At 39.9% G+C, this 20,556-nt stretch overlaps 1 protein-coding gene across 1 annotated transcript in view; it reads left to right on the top strand.

Annotated features, from left to right (window-relative positions):
* Positions 1–537: 537 nt before the first annotated feature.
* LOC124283448 overlaps positions 538–20,556 on the top strand; it is a 41,935-nt gene continuing 21,916 nt past the window's right edge. Inside the window, exon 1 of the mRNA XM_046719509.1 lies at positions 538–695. Within this exon, the coding sequence (XP_046575465.1) occupies positions 624–695 (72 nt within the window). The 5' untranslated portion in view covers positions 538–623. The remainder of the gene's footprint in view (positions 696–20,556) is intronic.

Raw genomic sequence — 20,556 nt, 5'->3', positions numbered from 1 at the left:
TGCACACGTTATCTCTCACTCACTCACACTCACTTCAATAAAAGCTTAATAATCTGGTAGGCCAGGATAAACCACATTTCACTCACGCACACACGCACACATTATCTCTCACTCACGCACACACCCAATCACACATGCACACGTTATCTCTCACTCACTCACACTCACTTCAATAAAAGCTTAATAATCTGGTAGGCCAGGATAAACCACATTTCACTCACGCAAACATTATCTCTCACTCACTCACACACACACCTCAATAAAAGCGTAATAATCCGGTAGGCAAAGTTAAACCACATTTTATTCACTCAATCACACATGCACACATCCTCTTTCACTCACTCACGCACATACTGCTATAAATGTGAAATAATCTGGAAGGCCAAATTAAACCACAATTTATATCGTTTTAATTTACGTGTAACGCGAAACAACATGGTTATAAAACTATATCCCCAAGTCATTGCCATTTGACAGTACACCGCCAGGAAGTCATGTGACCAGCAGGAAATCATGTGACCTCCCTATGCTGCTGGATCAATAGCGACTCCGAGTCAGAGTTGAGAGAGACAGAAGCTGTTGCCAATGGAGGCAGAGTGATTTGATAACACCACACGCAAGCCATGGACGCCTTCAAAATGCTACTACTACCAGTCTTTGGCGTTCTACTTACCTCTATCGCAGGACTTGCACAGGTAACTTTTATTAATGCTACATTTAAACCCATTTTAAGCAACAACCATTGAATTTCATTCGTGCTTAGGTTGATGGGTTCAACGATAAATCGTGCTTTGAATAAGGACGGAAGTACTTTAATGTTCATATGTTGTAAGTATTGTGCTCTTCACTGAAAGCGATGACTTGGATGATTTTGAGAAACAATGGGAGACCGCAATATCCATATTACAACTGTTTTTATTCTACTTACCACCATAGATACGATAAGATAAAATGCAGATAGTTTACAATCCGAAAACAACATCGACTGAGCCAAAACAAATAAATAGAAGGTAAGCTAATATTTGAGCTTTTGGGAACGCAGTGTACCAGAAACTAACCTCCCTATTCCCATCTTCACAAAATGTCCACATGCACCACACACAAAAGCATATTTTCGTCCGAATTATATTCGTTTAAGTGCCAGTGATTAATTATATTTAAACATTTTATAATACTCGATAAAAATCATTCACTCGAGAATTATAACATCATTATTTGGTTTTAGAACTAGATGGAGATTGCACATTATATTACTGGCGTATTTCTCATCATAAAACAAAAGCGCCCTTGTGGGATTTGATTTTCAAATCATATTATCTTTTTTGTAACGCCGGGAAAGAATCCCCGAAGAAGAAAACACTGTGATGTAGTCGTGTCGTCTGGTTTTAGAATGGTTTGGATTGTCAATTTTGAAACGCAAACCATTTTTGGTTTATAAATCTGACATCCCAAGGCGTGAGGCACCACGCATAGTCTCCGAAAACTGGCGAAAAAGCAGCAAGGAAAGTGAAGAATACCTAAAGTACGACCATTGGACATATAGTACCATACATTAGGGGCGAGTAAGAAACAATACTTAACAGTTTCAAACAGCGTGTTTTCATATTGAGTATCAGTGAGTATCAATTGCGTATTGAGTATCAATGGGATGGAATGATGTATGGAAATCGTTTCCTTCAGTTGCCCTTGAATTTGAAACATCCCGAAATCACTGATACCGTCTTCATCTTGTGAATATCAGAAACACACTGCATAATCACATTTAGTTAAATGTATAATTTGCTTCATGTTAAGTTTGTTTACTTTATACGCTGAACACTTGTCTTGGTCATCGGTCAGCATATCCCCGTATGTCTAAGGTATGGTCAGAATAAGATTGACCATGGTCGTATTGAACGCATACGGATGGCATTGTCTGGAATCTAAGGGTTCCTGGAGACCTTTATATCCCTTGTTTGATATTATTTCATTATTCGTGTGTATCATATCCTCAAAAGACCGCTTTGTTGTTGCTCGGCGCGAGGCATTACAGGTGGATACGACTTTAGCACAGAGTCAGTGCGTAGAGTCTATGTACTGTGTTTGAGAGGGTACATGTATGCATGTTTAACAGTGATATGGTGTCTCAGAAGATTATTACTATAAAACGAAATCAGTGCTTACTAGTACAAATAGCCATTCACACACGCACACGCACGTTGCTATAGGAGTGCATTCACCTTGAATTGTATGCTACATTAAACCACATTTAACGTCATCTTTCATATCATTTATTATATGAAATGAACGAAATATTCCACACAAATTGATTGTTTCAATATATAATACAAACATCAGGCTTACTTGTTCGTTTAATTTGCAAATTTATTGTGATAAATGTAACATTATCCGGACACTTTGTAATCCGGACGACGTCATAATGAACGATACTTCCAGATTAAGGTTTACTGTATATTTAACGTGTAAGCAAAGCAAAAATGTTTTTACATCAACTTGTCTGCAGCCATCGCAGCTTAGACATTAACACTTATACCCATACATCCTTGATGTCTACATTCAACGTTTTGCCTTCCCTATGAAGTCTTATGCTAGATGAAATACAGCTTAGACAGGAACACATACATATACACATAAATCTTTGCAACTGACGTCTGCATTCCGCGTTTCGCCTTGACTAAGAAGCCTTACGTTAGAGGAACCTAGTTATCAGACAAAGTTGAAGACACATGTTGTGATTTAGGGGGGAAAATAGTCACTGGCCTCATGATTGAGTGTTTAAGCTCTGGGGACACTTGCCCGGAAAAAGCCATCGTATGGCTGGGGTTAATAGAAATAGCCGTCAGAGCGTGAACTGACCCGATAGTGGACAGGACGGACGCAGATATAGTCCGCCCCGTCACATTGGACATAGAGAATAATGCGGTTTCATATCGAGTGTTAGTTTCGTCTGGGTGGTTCTATGCAATGTGACGACTTTGTGCTAAAGTGGTGATGTATGTGATCTTTTTTTCGTTTCCTTGATATTGGATGCTTCCCAAACGGAGTGACAGGAGAGTAATTGGTAACAAAGGCTCCATTGACAGGAAGCCAATATCGAAAGCATCTTCGTGGAAAACCATCGACATGTGAAATAGGTCTTGACTTGTTTCGTAATTTACGTTATTGGATCATGAATAATGCATCATGTGACGTCTATATATAGCAACAGTCAATTTTTTTGCAAACACAAAGACGAGGCATTGTATGCTTTTTAAATCCTGTGAGGGTTGAGTGCTATTTTCCAGACTAATATACTTGTAGATATTTTGAATTTATTCAACCTCGTTTGTAGTTTAACGCCGCACTCAGCAATATTCCAGCTACAAGACGGCGATCAACATATACTAGTTTCTGTTATTGCAGCATGAAGATCACTGATATCCCCAAAGGCTGAAAGCACATGTCTGAATAATCTTGGACAAACGAATTCCCCAAGCTAATCTGTTATTTAGCTTATACAAATAGCTGTGTTAGATTTGGATGACAGTATAATGGAAATTGCTACAGTCGGACCACAATGGAGTGGTCATTGCTTCAAGTACAGAAACTCACTACGGCACTAATGGCAGCCTTCTGAAGGCGACATCATTGTTGATCCAACTGTTTGTAGCAGACAGTAGTGCCATTTTAAAGTCAAGGGATCAATCTACCATCATCCTTAAGAGAGGTGTAAGAGGGACATGGACTCAAACGGGCAATAAATCAAACGCCGCATATCATCCGGAATAATACCTCATTAGTGTTGACCTTTTGGCGGATTAATTTCACCGGAAGTGGTAAACGGGCTGTGATTTGTGACTACAGAACTGGGACTATTGTAATGCCCATGTACAGTTCAGCTAAACCTCGGGGAATGTTTCCATTCCTGCCAAGTCTTTGCGCTGGATATCTGGAACAATGTTACCGACTTAAAACACTGGTGGGAGGTTTTGGTATTCATATTGCGTGGGGTAAAATCGATCGCAACGCCAAACGTGGACATGAGAAGAATTTTAACGTTGGAAATCCAACCGGTCTCTATGATACTTCTGAAAGACCTGAAGCAGGAATAACCCCATTGTGTCACATTGTCTTGAATTCCTTGCCTCTGAGGAAATTGAAACCTGTTATATCTTTCACTTTCTATTATCGATCGGGCCGGTTGTCGCTGTTAAACGTTAGTGGTTCTTCTCCAAGCCATCGCCTCAGTTACCAGACTTGTTTTGATGCCCAATCTGCATATATTTAATATAACGGTACATCTAAACATCTGATTCTAGGTCACGCTATATACGTCATGTCTTAACTGTTACAAAATATTCTGCTTCTTGAAGCTTCTGGTCTTTGACAGGTCGTGCCATTATATTATGATCATGATTATGATTTATATAAGTAGCATTCATTATTCTCACAACAATTGTCGTGTAGCCTTGATACGGCCGAAACTGTACAAGGGCATATTTCAAAGATTTTTATGTTTACCCTTTTCCAAGGCACCCTGTGCGTATTTTGGGTCGTACTGTGAGTGAAGTCAAAAACGTAAGTATGGCGAAGATGAAAGGATTGAACCACGCCAATAAGTTACTGTATTTGTGCCAAAGCTTGACATTCACTGTCACGTTGGTGATAGTCTCATCAAATTCACTGCACTTACATTTCATAATGCCCTTTTTCTCAAAAGCACGCATTGGCGGTTTCGAGTGGGATTTAACTGGTCCTGAGTATCAGCAAGAAAGCCTTTGTTTCACTTCAGATCTGTAGGGTTCTCAAGAAAAAAGTTACATAACGTGCTGCTTATAAACTCGATTGACTGGTCGTTGAGAGAACCTTCTCATTAACACTTTGCTTGCCTTGACACGCCCCACAAGATTATCTTCAGAGATGTAATTGTGAGCAAATATGCACAATATTATTCTGTCATGAGACTACATGTTACTTAAAACACTTCCCCCTATTTTCGCCTTATTCTATAAGAGAATGATAGACAATGGAAGGTGATGGTATCTATTGTCGTACACGAGTCTTCGTGTGAGGTGTCAGTACCCTGGTAGGGTTGGGTTTTGTTTTGTTTTTTTAGTAGTATTGGTAGTTGTAGTAGTGGTAGTAGTAGTAGTAGTAGTAGTAGTAGTAGTAGTAGTAGTAGTAGTAGTAGTAGTAACATTAGTAGTTGCAGCATCCTCATTACATATTCACGGTCGATCGTATTTATTGTCCTATCACCACTGTTACAAGTCCCGGTTTAATTATTATTACAGCTATAATCATCCGCTATATTTAATTACAACACGGTCATAATTATCTGTATGAATATCCCCCTGTTCCGAATCCCAAATTTGCTCTGATTACTCTTCAAAATTCTTCATTTAAACAATCCTACTGGCTCACAGACGATCCATTTCTGTATAGTTTTTAACCCACTACACAGGCTTTTGGACCGCCTCCGTGGTGTAGTGGTTAGAGCGTCCGCCCGGAGAGCGGAAGGTCGCGGGTTCGATCCCCGACCGCGTCATACCAAAAGACGTTAAAATATGGTACTTGGTCCCTGCCTGGCGCTCGGCATTAATGGGTACAACAAGGACTGGTCAGTATAGTGTGTCTGAGTGGGGTATTCATGCTTCACTGCGGCATGGTATCTCAGTGGGCTAGCACTATAAAACCAGCTTCAGTCTGGGCTAGTACAAGCAGCCGCACATACACATACACACGCATGCACGTCGTCATATGAGCGAAATATTCTCAAGCACGACGTTAAACCCAATTTCACCTCACCACCTCACACAGGCTTTTGAATAAACCGCGTGAGCTCCGTACATCAAACAAACTATTCATTTTCCCTGTAACAGTGAAATCCTTTTGCATTGATGATGTAGATGATGCATTTGGTGTTGTTTTGTCCCTGACTGTTACAAGTGAATGCTATCGCTCCATCGACTTCATCTCCACCTTGTTATAGAACCAATGAAGATCCGGGTTACAATTTGCTTTTTAGCAACCCATGCTTGTCGTAAGAGGCGACTGATGGGATCGGGTGGTCTGGCTTGGTTGACACATGTCATCATGTCCCAGTTGCGGAGATCGATGTTCATGCTATTGATCACTGGAATATCTGGTCCAAACTCGATTATCTTCAGAACGCCGCCATATAGCTGGAGTTTTGCTGGGTGCGGCTTTAAACAACAAACCGACCAACCTTGTTTTACACATGAAACATCTGTTGCTGGCCAAAACGTTGGAATGTTCAGAGAGGCTTACTAATGCATTTCGTAATAGCAGTAAAAAATGACAAGAAATTAGCATTAACTTGTCATATTTACATCAAAGTTTCATGCAGTGAAGGGTTGGACGGTTGTGGTCGTTACGTTTCTTTTACTCAATGCATATAAACGTTATTGTATCTAAACTGTTACCGATATCGGGTGGACGTCCGGATAATGGAATGTCGACGGTTCGATCCCTACGTCGAAGTAAAAGACGGTATAAAGTGGCACTTCTTGTTTCACTGTCTGACGTTCGGTACTAAGGTTGAAAATAATGGTCGTCTTGGAGTCCGTATTGCTAGGTCGATAATATGTTTGGTGATGTGTTCATTTACTGAAGACCTATTTAGTCGCATCTAGGTTAGCTGTGTGCGTTTGATTCACCTTACTTTTAGTGGTATTTCAGTGTTCTATCACCGCATGCCGGCCGAATGCTGAAATATAAGTATAAAAGGTTGTCAGAAATAGCGTATAGTGTCTCGATTGTAGGCTTGATCGGGCTTAAAATACTAAACAGAAGCAAACCTTATATCTATATACCACTATAAGTCACCAATGACATAGATGTCTGCGAATGTAAGTGACCTGATTTTCTTTTGTGACTCTCTTGTATTGTGCTGACTGATGACCAGGCCAAAGGAGATTAATATCTGGTCATCACGTGGATCGCACGCCTACAGCTAAGACGGATTTGAAGTGATTAAGTGAGTGAGTTTTACGTCGCTTTTTGCAATAATCCAGCAATATCACGACGAGGGACACAAGAAATGGGCTTCGCTCATTGTACCCATGTGGTGAATCGAACCCGGGTCTTCGTCGTGACGAGCGAACGCTTTAACCACTAGGCTACCCCCACCGTCCCTACGGAATTGAAAGGTGATATCTTACGTCAATCAGAGGGTACGGTACGTCTTAAGCTATTCAAAATAGATTCACTTCACGATAAAGCCATTCTCATGAACAAATGGATGGGTGCATCTAATTGACAGGAATCTACAAGTCTCACTGGAACACTGATGACGTCATGGTGGCAGCCATGGAAACAGGGTTTCACAAGATTACACATATGCTGGTATTCATAGAGACTCCTATGTGACCTTGAAAGGATTTGCGATATTGCGTTTCTTGTAAGATGAAGACGAGGAAGCAGGGGTTGAAGCTTCTCACTAAGCGAAATACAAGCTGTGAATCGATAGGTAATGGAATTAACTGAACTCATATAAGACAGGTGGTGAACATGATGGTGATTACTTCCATTTAAGGTAATCCAGGCCTCGAGGTTTGCAGTTTAGGAGTTCGGCTTGTAAAAACCCTCAGTCAGAGCGCTGTAAATTATTTACTTGATAACGTTAAGTGATATTCATTGTGGCCACGGGGCGGTGGGGTAGCTTAGTGGTTAAAGCGTTCGCTCGTCACGCTGAAGACAAGGGTTCGATTCCCCACATGTGTACACTATGTGAAGCCACTTTCTGGTGTCCCCCGCCGTGATATTGCTGGTACGTTGCTAAAAGCGGCATAGAATTTAAACACCACTCATTGGGACCACGGTTCACTGGTTGTGAGCTTAAATCCCAGGTGCACACTGATCATACATGCGCCCATGCGTCTTCTGAACGTCCAGAACCAATGAAACTTAATCGTGGAGACAGATCAAAGAGGTCTATAGATTATCACCACGGAGAGAAATAATCTCATTGAGTCATTCTTTTTAACATATTTAACGTCCCATCGAGCAATTGAAACATGAATCATGTACATTATTGTTAAAAATGTAACTTTCCAAACAGCTGGCGTCTATACAGATTTTCAGTGCTTCATTTCTATGATTTTCACCGCTATTTTGCCCTATAAACCATATGGAGCATTTCTGGGGATAGTCAAGACTGGGTATTGTTTTGCACTGAGCTTATAGATTTGATTATATTGGCATACAGTAACTGTTTGTATGTTTAAGGGATGCATAAGGTCGACATTTTTGTACGTGAGAGATATAGTGTTAAACTCTTCTTTTCACTTCAATTGTGAGATCATATCACTAAGAGGACCTACTGTAAACTGTCTCTCAACAAGTAGTTTTGTACACAGTGCACTGTTCACTGCAACAATGTACAAACAAATGCGAGAATAGACAAATGCTTGAACACACAAATGCTTGAACACACAAATGCGAGAATACACAAATACGAGAATACACAAATACGAGAATACACAAATGTGAGAATACACAAATGCGAGAATACACAAATACGAGAACACACAAATACGAGAATAGACAAATGCGAGAATACACAAATGCTTGAACACACAAATGCGAGAATACACAAATACGAGAATACACAAATACGAGAATACACAAATGTGAGAATACACAAATGCGAGAATACACAAATACGAGAACACACAAATACGAGAATATACAAATACGAGAACACACATGCGACAATACGAGTATATACAAATACGAGAATACACAAATACGAGAATACACAAATACGAGAACACACAAATACGAGAACACACAAATACGAGAATACACAAATACGAGAATACGGAGAGTGACCCGAACTAATAAGTGTGTATATATAACACCAGCGGTAACCTCCCTACACTGGCTTCCAGGCCAAGCTCGAGTCCAATACAAGATTCCTACCTTGATATAAGTGTGTCAATCAAACTGCTCCTGTTTATCTGACAGAATTGATTGAAAAATATGAACCTTCTCAGACACTAAGATCTGCTGATAAGTTACTTCTTAAAGTACCCCAAACCCGCCTCAAAAAGTATGGACAGAGATCATTTGCTTACATGGCCCGGACTCTGTGGAACGATCTTCCCTTGGGAATAAAGAAACCCCAGTCATTAACAAGCTTTAAAAGCTGCTAAGACATAATTTAAACCAAACATTCTGTAAAGATTAAATTACCAGTTAAAATATTACATCTCTACTGCAGTGTATTTTATTTTGTGTAGCGCTATGAGCAGGCACTAAGTGCCTGGAGTTTTTTGCGCATTATAAATCTACTGTATTATAATGATTATTAATAAACAAATCCGAGAATACACACATCTAAAGATTGCCTGCTATGCAATATAAAATATACAAGCATTTTGTTCTAAAAAGGCGCGGTAAGGTAGTTCAGTGGTTGAAGGGGCGGTGAGATAGCCTAGTGGTTAAAGCGTTGGCTCGTCACGCCGAAGACCCGGGTTCGAATCCCCACATGGGTGCAATGTGTGAAGCCCATTTCTGGTGTCCCCCGCCGTGATGTTGCTGGAATATTGCTAAAAGCGGCGTAAAACCAAACTCAGTCAGTCAGTCAGTCAATGGTTGAAACGTTCCTCGTCACACCGAATGTCCGAGTGCCATTATTAACGTGGATTCAATGCATGAGACCCATTTTCGGTCCCCGGCTGCGATGTTAGTGAATGCCTTAATCACCCGTTCTCACACTGACGCTGGTCAGGTAGTCATTAGAAGCCTTTGTAACAACTGTGCTCAGTTGACAAGATACCTTTTAAATTATGACACATGGGGAGAACGTGATTAGCAGTGAATTAAATATTAACGTATATTGTCCATGGACTCGATATGTAAATGAATGGTCATTGTTGGTACCCTACGATCAATACCGCATTCCGATTCAAGTTCTTAAAGCGTATGTGGAAACAATGGATGAACTATATCTCAGGAATAATGCTCGTGATTTCAGTGCAGGTGTCTGTAGGAAACCAAACGGTAAACCAAACAACATTCCGTTCTACATGTTGGCCTTGTAAAATGTTTATTAAGTTTATGGAAGTATATTTTCAGTTTTTTAGTTTTCATCCACACTGACTGGTGAAAACATGAGCCAGCGTTCGCGATGTAGTAATTAGGTGACTTAGGTTTTAAGCCGATTTACCACTGGTCCAGCAATATAAAGGTACTGGACACCACAAATGTGTTCACATTTAATCCTTGTCAATAATAACAATCGAACCTGGGTCTTCAGTGGGACGGGCGACTACTTTGACCTCAGAGCTACCCCGCTCTCAAAGATACAAGAAGTAGACACCACAACCAACAGCATTAAGGACCTACGATTACTATATTTCCAGGGATCTCGTTAAGACTTTACCCAATACCTCTGACTCAACAGTAATCCACGAAAAAGCAATAGAAAGGGTAAATGAAGCTTGCTGAAAGCTGAAGACCCTTACAACGGCAACCTAAAGCCTACCTTGAACTTCTCAGCGTAAAACGATCACAAAAATACTTAGAAAACATTTCAAAGTACAAACTTCGAATGCGTGAAAAATAGTTTTGAAGGACAAAACTACTATCAATTTGTTCTGAACGATGCATCTGATGCCCAAAGTCCTCATTAATCCCCACCTGCTGATGAGAACTTGCCCACTAAGACATCCCGTTCTGATTATGTGCCTCCTCAGACTCCGGGAGACCTAATTAACAGCCCCTCCTCCAGCTGTTGCCGGCTGCAACCGCCTTTCCCAAAATGGTGTCTTCCTGAAGTTCACGTCAATTCGTAATGACAAGAAATCCGTCTTGCTTTGAACATGAACCTAGGATGCTGTTTAGATAACTAAGGCCCAGACGGCAATCTTCCCTTAGTTGCCTGAGAGTGAAGGAATCGAGGCTATATATTTCTGGGTTTTGTGTTAGTCTGATTTCATCAGCCGTAGCACGGAAACCTCTCGACATAAAGGTGTCTGGGATTTGGCAAGTATCGATGGTAAATTTTCGTACTGTAATCCGTGTCCATAACTCTTTTCACGAAGACAAGACTTATGGAGATGTTATTTTCTATTTATGGTGAAAAGAGAAGTGATTAGAAAATGCGAATACCTCAGACGTATTCATTATAAGATATCTTGCAGTAAAGAAAAAGTCTAAAAAAGCAACCTTTGCAATTTTTTTAAAGGTACCACTAACAGTTGCTTCTATATTCGAAAACTTGTATAGACACATTGTAAGCAGCTATATAGTGTTTACTCATTTCAGAATCGACATGTTCGCGAAACTAAACTATAGTCCGTTTGGCTCAAAGAGAGGAATAGCAAGGTGTACGAAAAGCACGCGCACAAGTGCCGACAAGTTATAGATTCATTTACCTGTGCTGTGCCGTCACCATCCTTTATCACACCTGGCTGTTCATCTGTTTGCACTCCTCCCGCATAACAAATAGTGAACTGTGTCAATATTTTAATGATAGTTTGTTAAACAACTTTTTATTTTTAGGACATAAATTCTGCAATAAAACTCACAGAGTTGGTCTGATGTTTTGATTATGATCAGCGTTTCATTGAGAAATATATGTTTATTAGTTTTCGAGTTAGATTGCAATTCATCGGTCCGCTTTTAGGCCAAACGAACTGTAGTCACGTTCAAGGTGAATGACCTCAAATAATGCAAGGATAGTGACGTTGTCGAGTTTGGGCACTCAAGATATCAAGTTATCCGGGGACCTTGTGTGAAACAAGGTGAAAGAATTTGACACGCGGTTTGCACTGATATATGCCAATGGTATCAGAGACTTATGTCCCACATTCCCATCTCAGGAGAGAGTTGTGTTCAATAATTGTCCCTGAGAAGTGCAATGCCTGAATTATTTAGAAAGTAAAACTTTATGATGTTCAATGGAAACAGAAAGAGGAGTCGTTCCTTAAAATGTTTGCAATTTAAGTACAGGAGACCAGATTCGATGATCCACAGAGAAAAGACAAAATGATGTTCAATGGCTACAGAAAGAGGAGTCGTTCCATAAAATGTTTGCAATTTAACTGGAACCCAGATGATGATCAACAGAAAATGGTGGTGAAAGAATATGTCAGTTGTTTGTTATAACAAAATAATTGTATTTATAAATTACGGAAAGTGCTTAATGTTACCAGTGTGGAACCTAATCGACCTTAAAACATTGGATACATATGTGCATATTTTCGGTTTCAACAACGTGTAAGTACATCTATAAATGTATATCTCTCTTTGCAACAGATTGTGTAATTGTTCTGCTACCACGTATTGAGTCATTTTGCAACACATGCTAATCATGCAGTTACCTCATATTGTGAATACCAAACACCACACAGAGCGAGCACGTTTGCTGATGTTGAGCTGATTTACAGCACAAACATTAATTGACATGGTGAATAAAACTCTTCACATCAAAGACCTACAAATAGGATATAATTGTCAACATAAAAAACGAAACATTTGATATCTGCAAATTATGATACACATGGACTGCGATTTATGTCTGGAATCCCATTAATATTTCTAAACATCCAAATTATCAGCGAAGAATGATTCAACCCTGTGTGGTTTTACTGTAATAGTTTGGCACAGTGACTGTACTGGGGCAAAGATTAACTATGCTCTTAGTTCTGTCCATACCACAAGCAATGGTTCATAGCGTATAACAAAACAAGATATAACTGAAAAAAACACTGGAGGGGTAGTTTGAATATACTCATGAGTGTAGTGCAAAAATACAGAAACATCTCAAGGACAAAAAGCAACATCCCTCCTAGTGCACAGTATACATCACCCGTCTACAGTACAGAGTATCATTAACGAATTGACACGTTTGACAACACAGTCTTAAAGGATTTGCAATCAGTTGATTCGAGTTTTACATAATACGCACTTGACATATAGTTCAAAGGCTCCTTTTCAACATCAACTCCGCAAGGGATACAGAGATGTTATGTATTTAGGCAAAAGTTGACAGACAAGTTAATCTTGACAGACATGAGGGCCTCTTGAGGTAAAGGTCAGCAGACAGGATTTCGAACACTGATAATGTTTATTGCCTCAGTCCTACATCGGGTAATTGTTCTTGTCTTCTGACTGGAGGATCCCTGATTGCTACAGATCCGCAAAGTAAGCAATAAGTGTTACACTTCCAGTGCAAAACAGCGAACCTTGAATATAGGTAAGCTGGGAGTTGTATCGGATTGGTTTGCTCTGATTGAAGTGCTGTACAGCGTTACCAGAAGCCTATGTTATCTTCAGAACGTATGTGTATTTTTTTTAGTTTCATGTCCATTCTAATGATCCTTCAGCTTAACATGTGATAGAACCTGGTAATTGTGTTTGTTTAAAAAGCCATGATAGATCAACAACAGGGCGAATATGGGATTGGATGCAAAATCAGAGGATCCTCGTGCAGCTAATGGAGGTAACTCTGCACTGTGACTTCCCATAAATGGGCAAGTGTGTCTCTAGGGTAAGAAGTAAAGGCATCATGTTTTACTGTATTATTTGATACAATAACACTTTAGAATTACGCATGTGTGAACATTGCAGAAATTCTGCTGGTTGAGCCATCAAAGAACTTGGAGAAATAGGTGTCAATACATATTTCACATAACATTTATGAAGGCAACAAACCACCGCAAGTAATGGTAAAATTCCGTTCTATAGCATAACCTTGAAACATTACAAAATACTGATGATAAATCGATTTAAAGCGTTTGTAAGACGTAGTGTGTTAAAATATATATTAGACTTTTTGATCAAGAGCCACATGATGCTCTTTGAAATCTTCGTAGAATGAGCATGATCCAGTGGTCTTTACACGTTGTGAAATGTAGTCATTAAGGTGTAGGACATAAAAAGTTGGTTGACAATTGGAAAGTTGAAATTATGCCACTTGTCATTAATGTCTTGAGGATAGTTTGTTCCATCCTGAGTCGTAAAGCATAGACCTAAATGAGAAACACATGTGGCACTTTCATTGGTATCTTTTAATTCTATTTCCGGTGAAGAGAATTGACTATCTGATCATAATGAAACCATGAATTGATGTAATTATGGCTTAAGTTAAACTTTGCATATATCCCTAGCCATGAGCTTTTTCCAAATGTCGCACACAACCACACACATTGCTTTGAGGAGTACAATTGTATTATAGTTATTATCATATACTGAGGGAAACAAATAAGGAAAGCGTTCCTTTATTCTTTTCCCGGTTTCTTCACAAGCTTTGTATTGCACTGTGGGTGAAAATCTAAGAATAAATAAAGGAGCACTGCCTTTGAAGTGGTGTTCCCATATTTGTTTCCCTCAGTTTATAATGAATAATTGTTTGTATGAAATGGGCTATATAAAGCGCTGTACAAGTGCATGTGTGTAAAGCTAGTAAAAGCCCATACTAATATCTGTTTAAAGCGCTAAAGCTCTACAATAACATGATACAAACTTAGACCCAGTACATTGATTCCAAGCCGACCAGTTCTTGCTTCGTCCACCCTCCGCGCCGAGCGCCAGGCTGGGTAACAACGAGTAGAGTCTTTTGGTAAATGTCGCGGCCGATGATGGAACTACCGACCATTTGCTCCAAACCGTGGATTGTAGGGTAATCTTATGTGAAGGTAATTGTCGCTTATGAAAATGGTGTTACCAGGTTTAGTACATAGCAACCTGTCTAAACGATTACATTTGTTAAACGGTTTCAAATCTTCAAAACTAAAAATATTTATGTTGGGCTGTACATATTAACAAATATGCTAGGATAGGTAGACCCTTACTGACATGTGTACGAACAATAGGTGCGTGCGTGTGTAATTGGATGCGCGTGTGTGGTGTCTTGTTTCTCTAACTATTTTCCGGTACTCCATGGGGAAAGGTATGGGGTTCCGTACTTGATATTAATGTATGGACATTTCGCATGATGGATGGACATCTGTCTGTCAGGAGAGCGTTCGAACGAAATCTTAGATTTCCGGAATATCGTAATGCCTATGCATAGTTGAAAGGGAGGGTGTGTTGTTGAGAGTCTGAATCGGATGAAGGTTAAGATGCATTTTAAACCTTCGCTTCGCTCCCAAAGGCACAAAATGAAAACACTCAAATAGGTTTGAATGATACTACCAAGGTACACTTTTACGACAATGGAGATACAACAAAATATCCACATCTTTACGTTTGTTTATTATATGAACTGTAGATGTACATGTTTCAGATACATCCTTAATCACATCCATCTTGAAAGACACGTCTCCAAACGCTTCCCCGCTTAGAAGGTTGTGTAGTATGTAATTCAATTATCCTTTGGAGGACAAGGAGGGATTGAAGAGATAGGTTATTTTATTATTATTGTTATTTATTATTGGATATTTAGATAGCACATATCCAGGCAACTGGTGCTTACTCAAGGCGCTGGTATTTTTCCCCTCTATCACTGGATGTCAATGTCAAACGGCACATCGTATTATCAATCTCAACTCCCTGGGGAGTATACAACTCTTGCAGCCACTAGGCGCACCGAGTTATTATGGCTTTCTCATCCTAACGAGGTACCCATTCACAGCTGGGTGGACTGAGACACATAGTCACAGTACTTTGTCCAAGTTCACTGCACGTTGCTGTACCCGCAACTAGGTGTTTGCACGTATTCATGTGGCCACCATCTGGTCAATTACCAACGGCTTTGTGGGTTCTTGTAAGTGCACAGGGTTGTGTACTGTACACTAGGGGTTGTGACAACACTGAAAGAGTCTGCACACAAAGTTGACTCCAAGGTTTTTACACCTGGTCACAGGTGGGTTCGATCCCGACACCTCAAGGTTCTGGTGAAGTGACAGGTTCAGTCACAACGTCCCCATGTGACTCATGGTTGGAGACATATTGCTATTCAAATAAACCTGCGTGTAATGCACAGAAAGGTTCCATATTGCTTTGGCTAATAGAAGCCACTTGCAGCGAAATTGAGTTGTGATGAGAAAACTTGAGATCAGGTCAACTCGTTCCAAGAACATGTTTCTTTGATCAAACTTCCCGGTGAAAACCCCTTTTGAGGATTCCCCATCAACAATGAATCTGATGCACATTTTTCATCCTGGCTTTCAATTCCCAACCTAATCACTATTCAAGTGCTGTTTCAGCCAGTTTATGAGTCCTCAAATTGGTCCATTTCGGCTAGATTTCCAAATTAAGTTTTGTCGGGCTAGATGAAACCGATGTGATAGTGTGAGGTCCACCTAGGCTTCTTTGCATTTGTAAGACCATCCTTCAGTAACGAACTGACACTGAGCCCTACACTGCAGATTGGATCTCCACAAGTACGAAGCACTTCAATGTAAAACACAGTCCTCAAGCTCGAAGATAATTAGACCTTTCTCCGTGCATTATCGATTTGAATCTTTAGGAAAGCAACGATTAAAAGTTTTTAAGCTTAATAGCTATCAAAAAATATTTTTCTCTTTCTCAGTAAGAGCAGTTGATGGATTAAATCAACTTTAGGTTAATCTGTGACATCGGATTGATTAAACCTGTAGACATGGATGACTATAAAACAATAAACATGTTTTCCCGGGGGTTAACTGTAGAATAGAATGGATGTTGGTCCTGTTCCAGGTTAGATTTAATGACGTAGTTAGATGCAGTTAGTGCCATGGTAACAGGGTAAATAAAAGCGACAAAAGTGAGTGAGTGTGTGAGTTTTATTGCAAAGTAAGGTCACAGAAAATGTTGACTCAAACTTGGTGCGAGTCTTAAACTTATAAAGTTAAAGATTGGCTGTGATTCGTCAGTACGATAACTGTGCTCGTTGGTTTAAAGAGGTATAAAAATGTGAGATCACTGGACACAGGCTATATTCCATTATAAAGTTGGCACACTATCAAATAATTGAAATACTGTCAAAGCAGTGTTTATACACACTTAAATTGAACATTTCGCCTGTGACCTAAGGTGTAGTGAGTTGGTGAGTGCGTTTAGTTTTACGCCGCACTCAGCAATATTCCAACTATATGGCGGCGGTCTGTAAATGATCGAGTCTGGACCTATGAATACAGTGATCAACAGCATGAGCATCGACCTACGCAGTTGAGATACGATGACATGTGTCAACCATGACAGCGAGCCTGACCACCGGATCCCGTTAGTGGCCTATCACGACAAGCATGGGTTACTGAAGATCAATTCTAACCCGAAGTCCCCGACGTGATATTGCAGGAATATTGCTAAAAGTGGCTAAAAGTAAAACTCACTCACTGAAGTAATCTTTCAGTCATATCGGTTGATAAAAAAAGTAGATTCTAGTAATTCAGGAAAAGAAATATATAGATTATATTCACGCGTTGAACACTGTACCTAAGGAAAGAATGGAAATGTTGGCGACCCGATAACACATACAAAATAAACACAGTGATGGAAATTGATGCTGATTCCATCCTGGCTGCATCCATTATTAACTCACAGTGGCGGTCCCTCGGGATCGCCTAGCCGCGTTAGGTGCTCAAGGACTTAACTTGTCTTCTACCAGTAATAGGGCAGAACCGTTAGAAAGTCAGCCAGAGATACATTTCCCTAAAACACTTGATTTATTGTGAAACAAACACGCCAATAAAATTTTGAGGTAAAGAAACGAAGACCTTTACATTCAGTTTTTCAAATGTTATTACTGAAAATTTCTCGGAAATCTTGTGTGTCTGGCAGGTAGTGTGAACAAATTGAAGTAAAAAAAATACATACAGCAGCAAAAACAGGAAAGTACTAGAGAGGTGTAGAAGCTAGGGTGGTGATGCCCTTTTTCTGTAATCTGAACACAAGCTCGGATGAGATTCCTCGTGCCAGGGCAGTGGGTCAACCTGGCGCTGTTTTAGTTTTAGTACGTTTAGTTGAAAGACTCTCATGGGCACAATCACAATGTAAGATTCACTATTGTACCTTTGTCGTAATATACCGGATCCGGTGACTGAACGCGATACTTGCGCTACGTCTGTTGAAGGCCTAAGACTTGCGTTAAAGTATTATAAATATAGTGTATAAATATTATAATATACTCTCTCTCTCTCTCTCTCTCTCTCTCTCTCTCTCTCTCTCTCTCTCTCTCTCTCTCTCTCTCTCTCTCTCTCTCTCTCTCTCTCTCTCTCCTCTCTCGTTTATCTAAAGTATTAGGAGACCACGGGCTGGAGGCTGAATAGGAACTCTCTCCCTCTCTCACGATCTGTGTGTGTCAACCTTTGTTTCTCTCTCCCTTTGTCTCCGTCTGTCTCTCTCGCGATCTCTCTCTTTGTCTTTCACTCCCTTTGTTTTTCTCTCTCCTTTAGTCTCCCCCTCACACAAATGGAATAGCAATGTTAAAGTACATTGATCATTTCCTCTTTATTAGGTATTGGCCTACTTCAGTACCGCTAATGGCAAATTGTATCATCTGACATCACTACAGTGGTTGTGGTTAACCAACCATCGATGAACACATACATTGGGGATTTATATGAGTAGCGCCACTGAAGATGGGAAATAGTGTTGAAATCATGGCTCATTATTCGTTCCATGACGATTCACATTTTCCCATAAACCAGCGTGGACTCCTACCTCGCACGACATTTCCAGCATGTTACACACCAATAACAACATATCATGAAATGACTATTTGTTTCATGCTATGAAGATTACATGAATCGTCCCATTAAATACTTGAAAACCAGTGTTCATTTAGAAATGACACAAATGTTTGTCTATTGTTCTCATTTCATAGGGCTAGAATGTTTTACTTAAACAAAAATGTTGGTTTTTTAGGACAAGGTTACGAGTTCAGTCATTGTTACTAACAAAGTTCCATTGCGTGCAGTCAGTCGATGCTTTTGAATTGTGTTTACAAACGATTCGTTGCTTCCATACCTTCAGTCCAGGTGGAAATGAGCTTGTGGCAAGTATTGTCATGAGTGAAACGATTCAATCACGAAATAACCTTTATTCCTTTCAGTGTTTTGATTACAAGGTCCGTTGAGTGTTGCCGGCATGAGATCATTTACTTCCCGCCTTGCTTCCCAAATAATGGCAAATTGATCTACCATTCAATGGTACCACAGAATGGCGAAACGTAAAGTGTTTTCCTTAAGGCATTACAGGATTACTGTAACCAGAGCGGTTTCATGAAGCGTTTAAGCCATGAAAGTACAAGATAAATAAGACATATGGGATTCTCTAATGGTTTAGTGACTGCTATGTGTGTGTAAAAAAAACAAAATGGCGCCGTAGTGGGCGGATAAGAAGGGAGGTAATTCAATATTCTTCAGTTTTATACAAGGTGTTACTTAAATGAGGCATTACAGGAATTCATTTAACCAGAACATTATGCCATGTAAGTACATGATAAATACTTTAGAGGGAATTATCTAACGGTTTAGTGACTGCTGAGTGTGCTTAAAAACAGAATGACGCCGATGTTAGGAAGAAGGGAGGTAATTCAGTATTTTTTTGACACATGGTGTTGCTTATATTATTGTTGATAAGTGTTTTGTCTCATATACCAGTAAAAGTTCGATAATTGATTACAATACCGCGTGAAGTTTGAAACAGACTTCATGAAATTTAGGGTACAATTTTTTTGTATTTGAACTAGCATTACCATAGACCACTCCTTATTATAATCTGATAGTACACAATCCCTTGGGGTTGTGTTCAGCCCTAAACTCCCTGGGGTCCCGGATGACTCATATTATTGCACAGGTTAAAGGGAGGAGGGAGGAGGGGGGCGTTTGGGGGCTCTCGTCAAAAGCTCAGAGCTGCGTTTCTAATGCGTAACAGAATCCTGTTACCGGTCGTTTGAATTCCAGCTTCGTGGTTTTCTACGTTCATGGCTTTCATCGCTATGGTTCAACTTCTATGACGGGCAACACTTCATTCACACGCCAGGCATATAACCAAATGCGCTGGGCACGATTGGCATGTCGTCATTTTGCATGGGTTCGAATCCAACACCATTCTATGTTGTCAGTCCCTTAACAGCCGTGATTTCCTCATGAATCATAGTTTATATATAACTGAATTACAGTTTTAAGTGACATCGAATCGAACTGGCCCACTTCTTCACTATATGGTATACATTTATCTGTCTTTTTCAATACAGTAACACCAACGGATTGTTCACATCAGAAGCTCGAATATCCCCATTATAATCAAACATATGATTGACGCTTGTATGATGTTAACACTGAAATCATGAATTTATGATGAATACTCCGTTCGTTCAAGCCAGCCTTACAAGCCACAAACACGCTTAGCGTTTGGTTCTGAAACCAGGCTTAACACTGAAAATATCGATCGTACATTGTACACTTTTAAAGAGGATATGTTTATTGACCTGATTACAGTTTCTGAGCAGATGGGTTATTTTGGAAAGATTTCCGATAGATTCCACAAAGGAATGACATTTACGTAAATATATGGACACGTTTTCAAACGGACGATTGTCATGTGAGTCCTTGAACATTGCGTAAGATGTAGCAGCTATATATAGTCACTGGTGTTAGTACCCCCTGTCTGATCTGT

This window comes from Haliotis rubra, unplaced genomic scaffold (genome assembly GCF_003918875.1).
Source record: "Haliotis rubra isolate DU_JTF1 unplaced genomic scaffold, ASM391887v1 Scf316, whole genome shotgun sequence".
Taxonomy (NCBI): domain Eukaryota; kingdom Metazoa; phylum Mollusca; class Gastropoda; order Lepetellida; family Haliotidae; genus Haliotis; species Haliotis rubra.
This window is presented reverse-complemented; position numbering and strand designations above follow the sequence as displayed.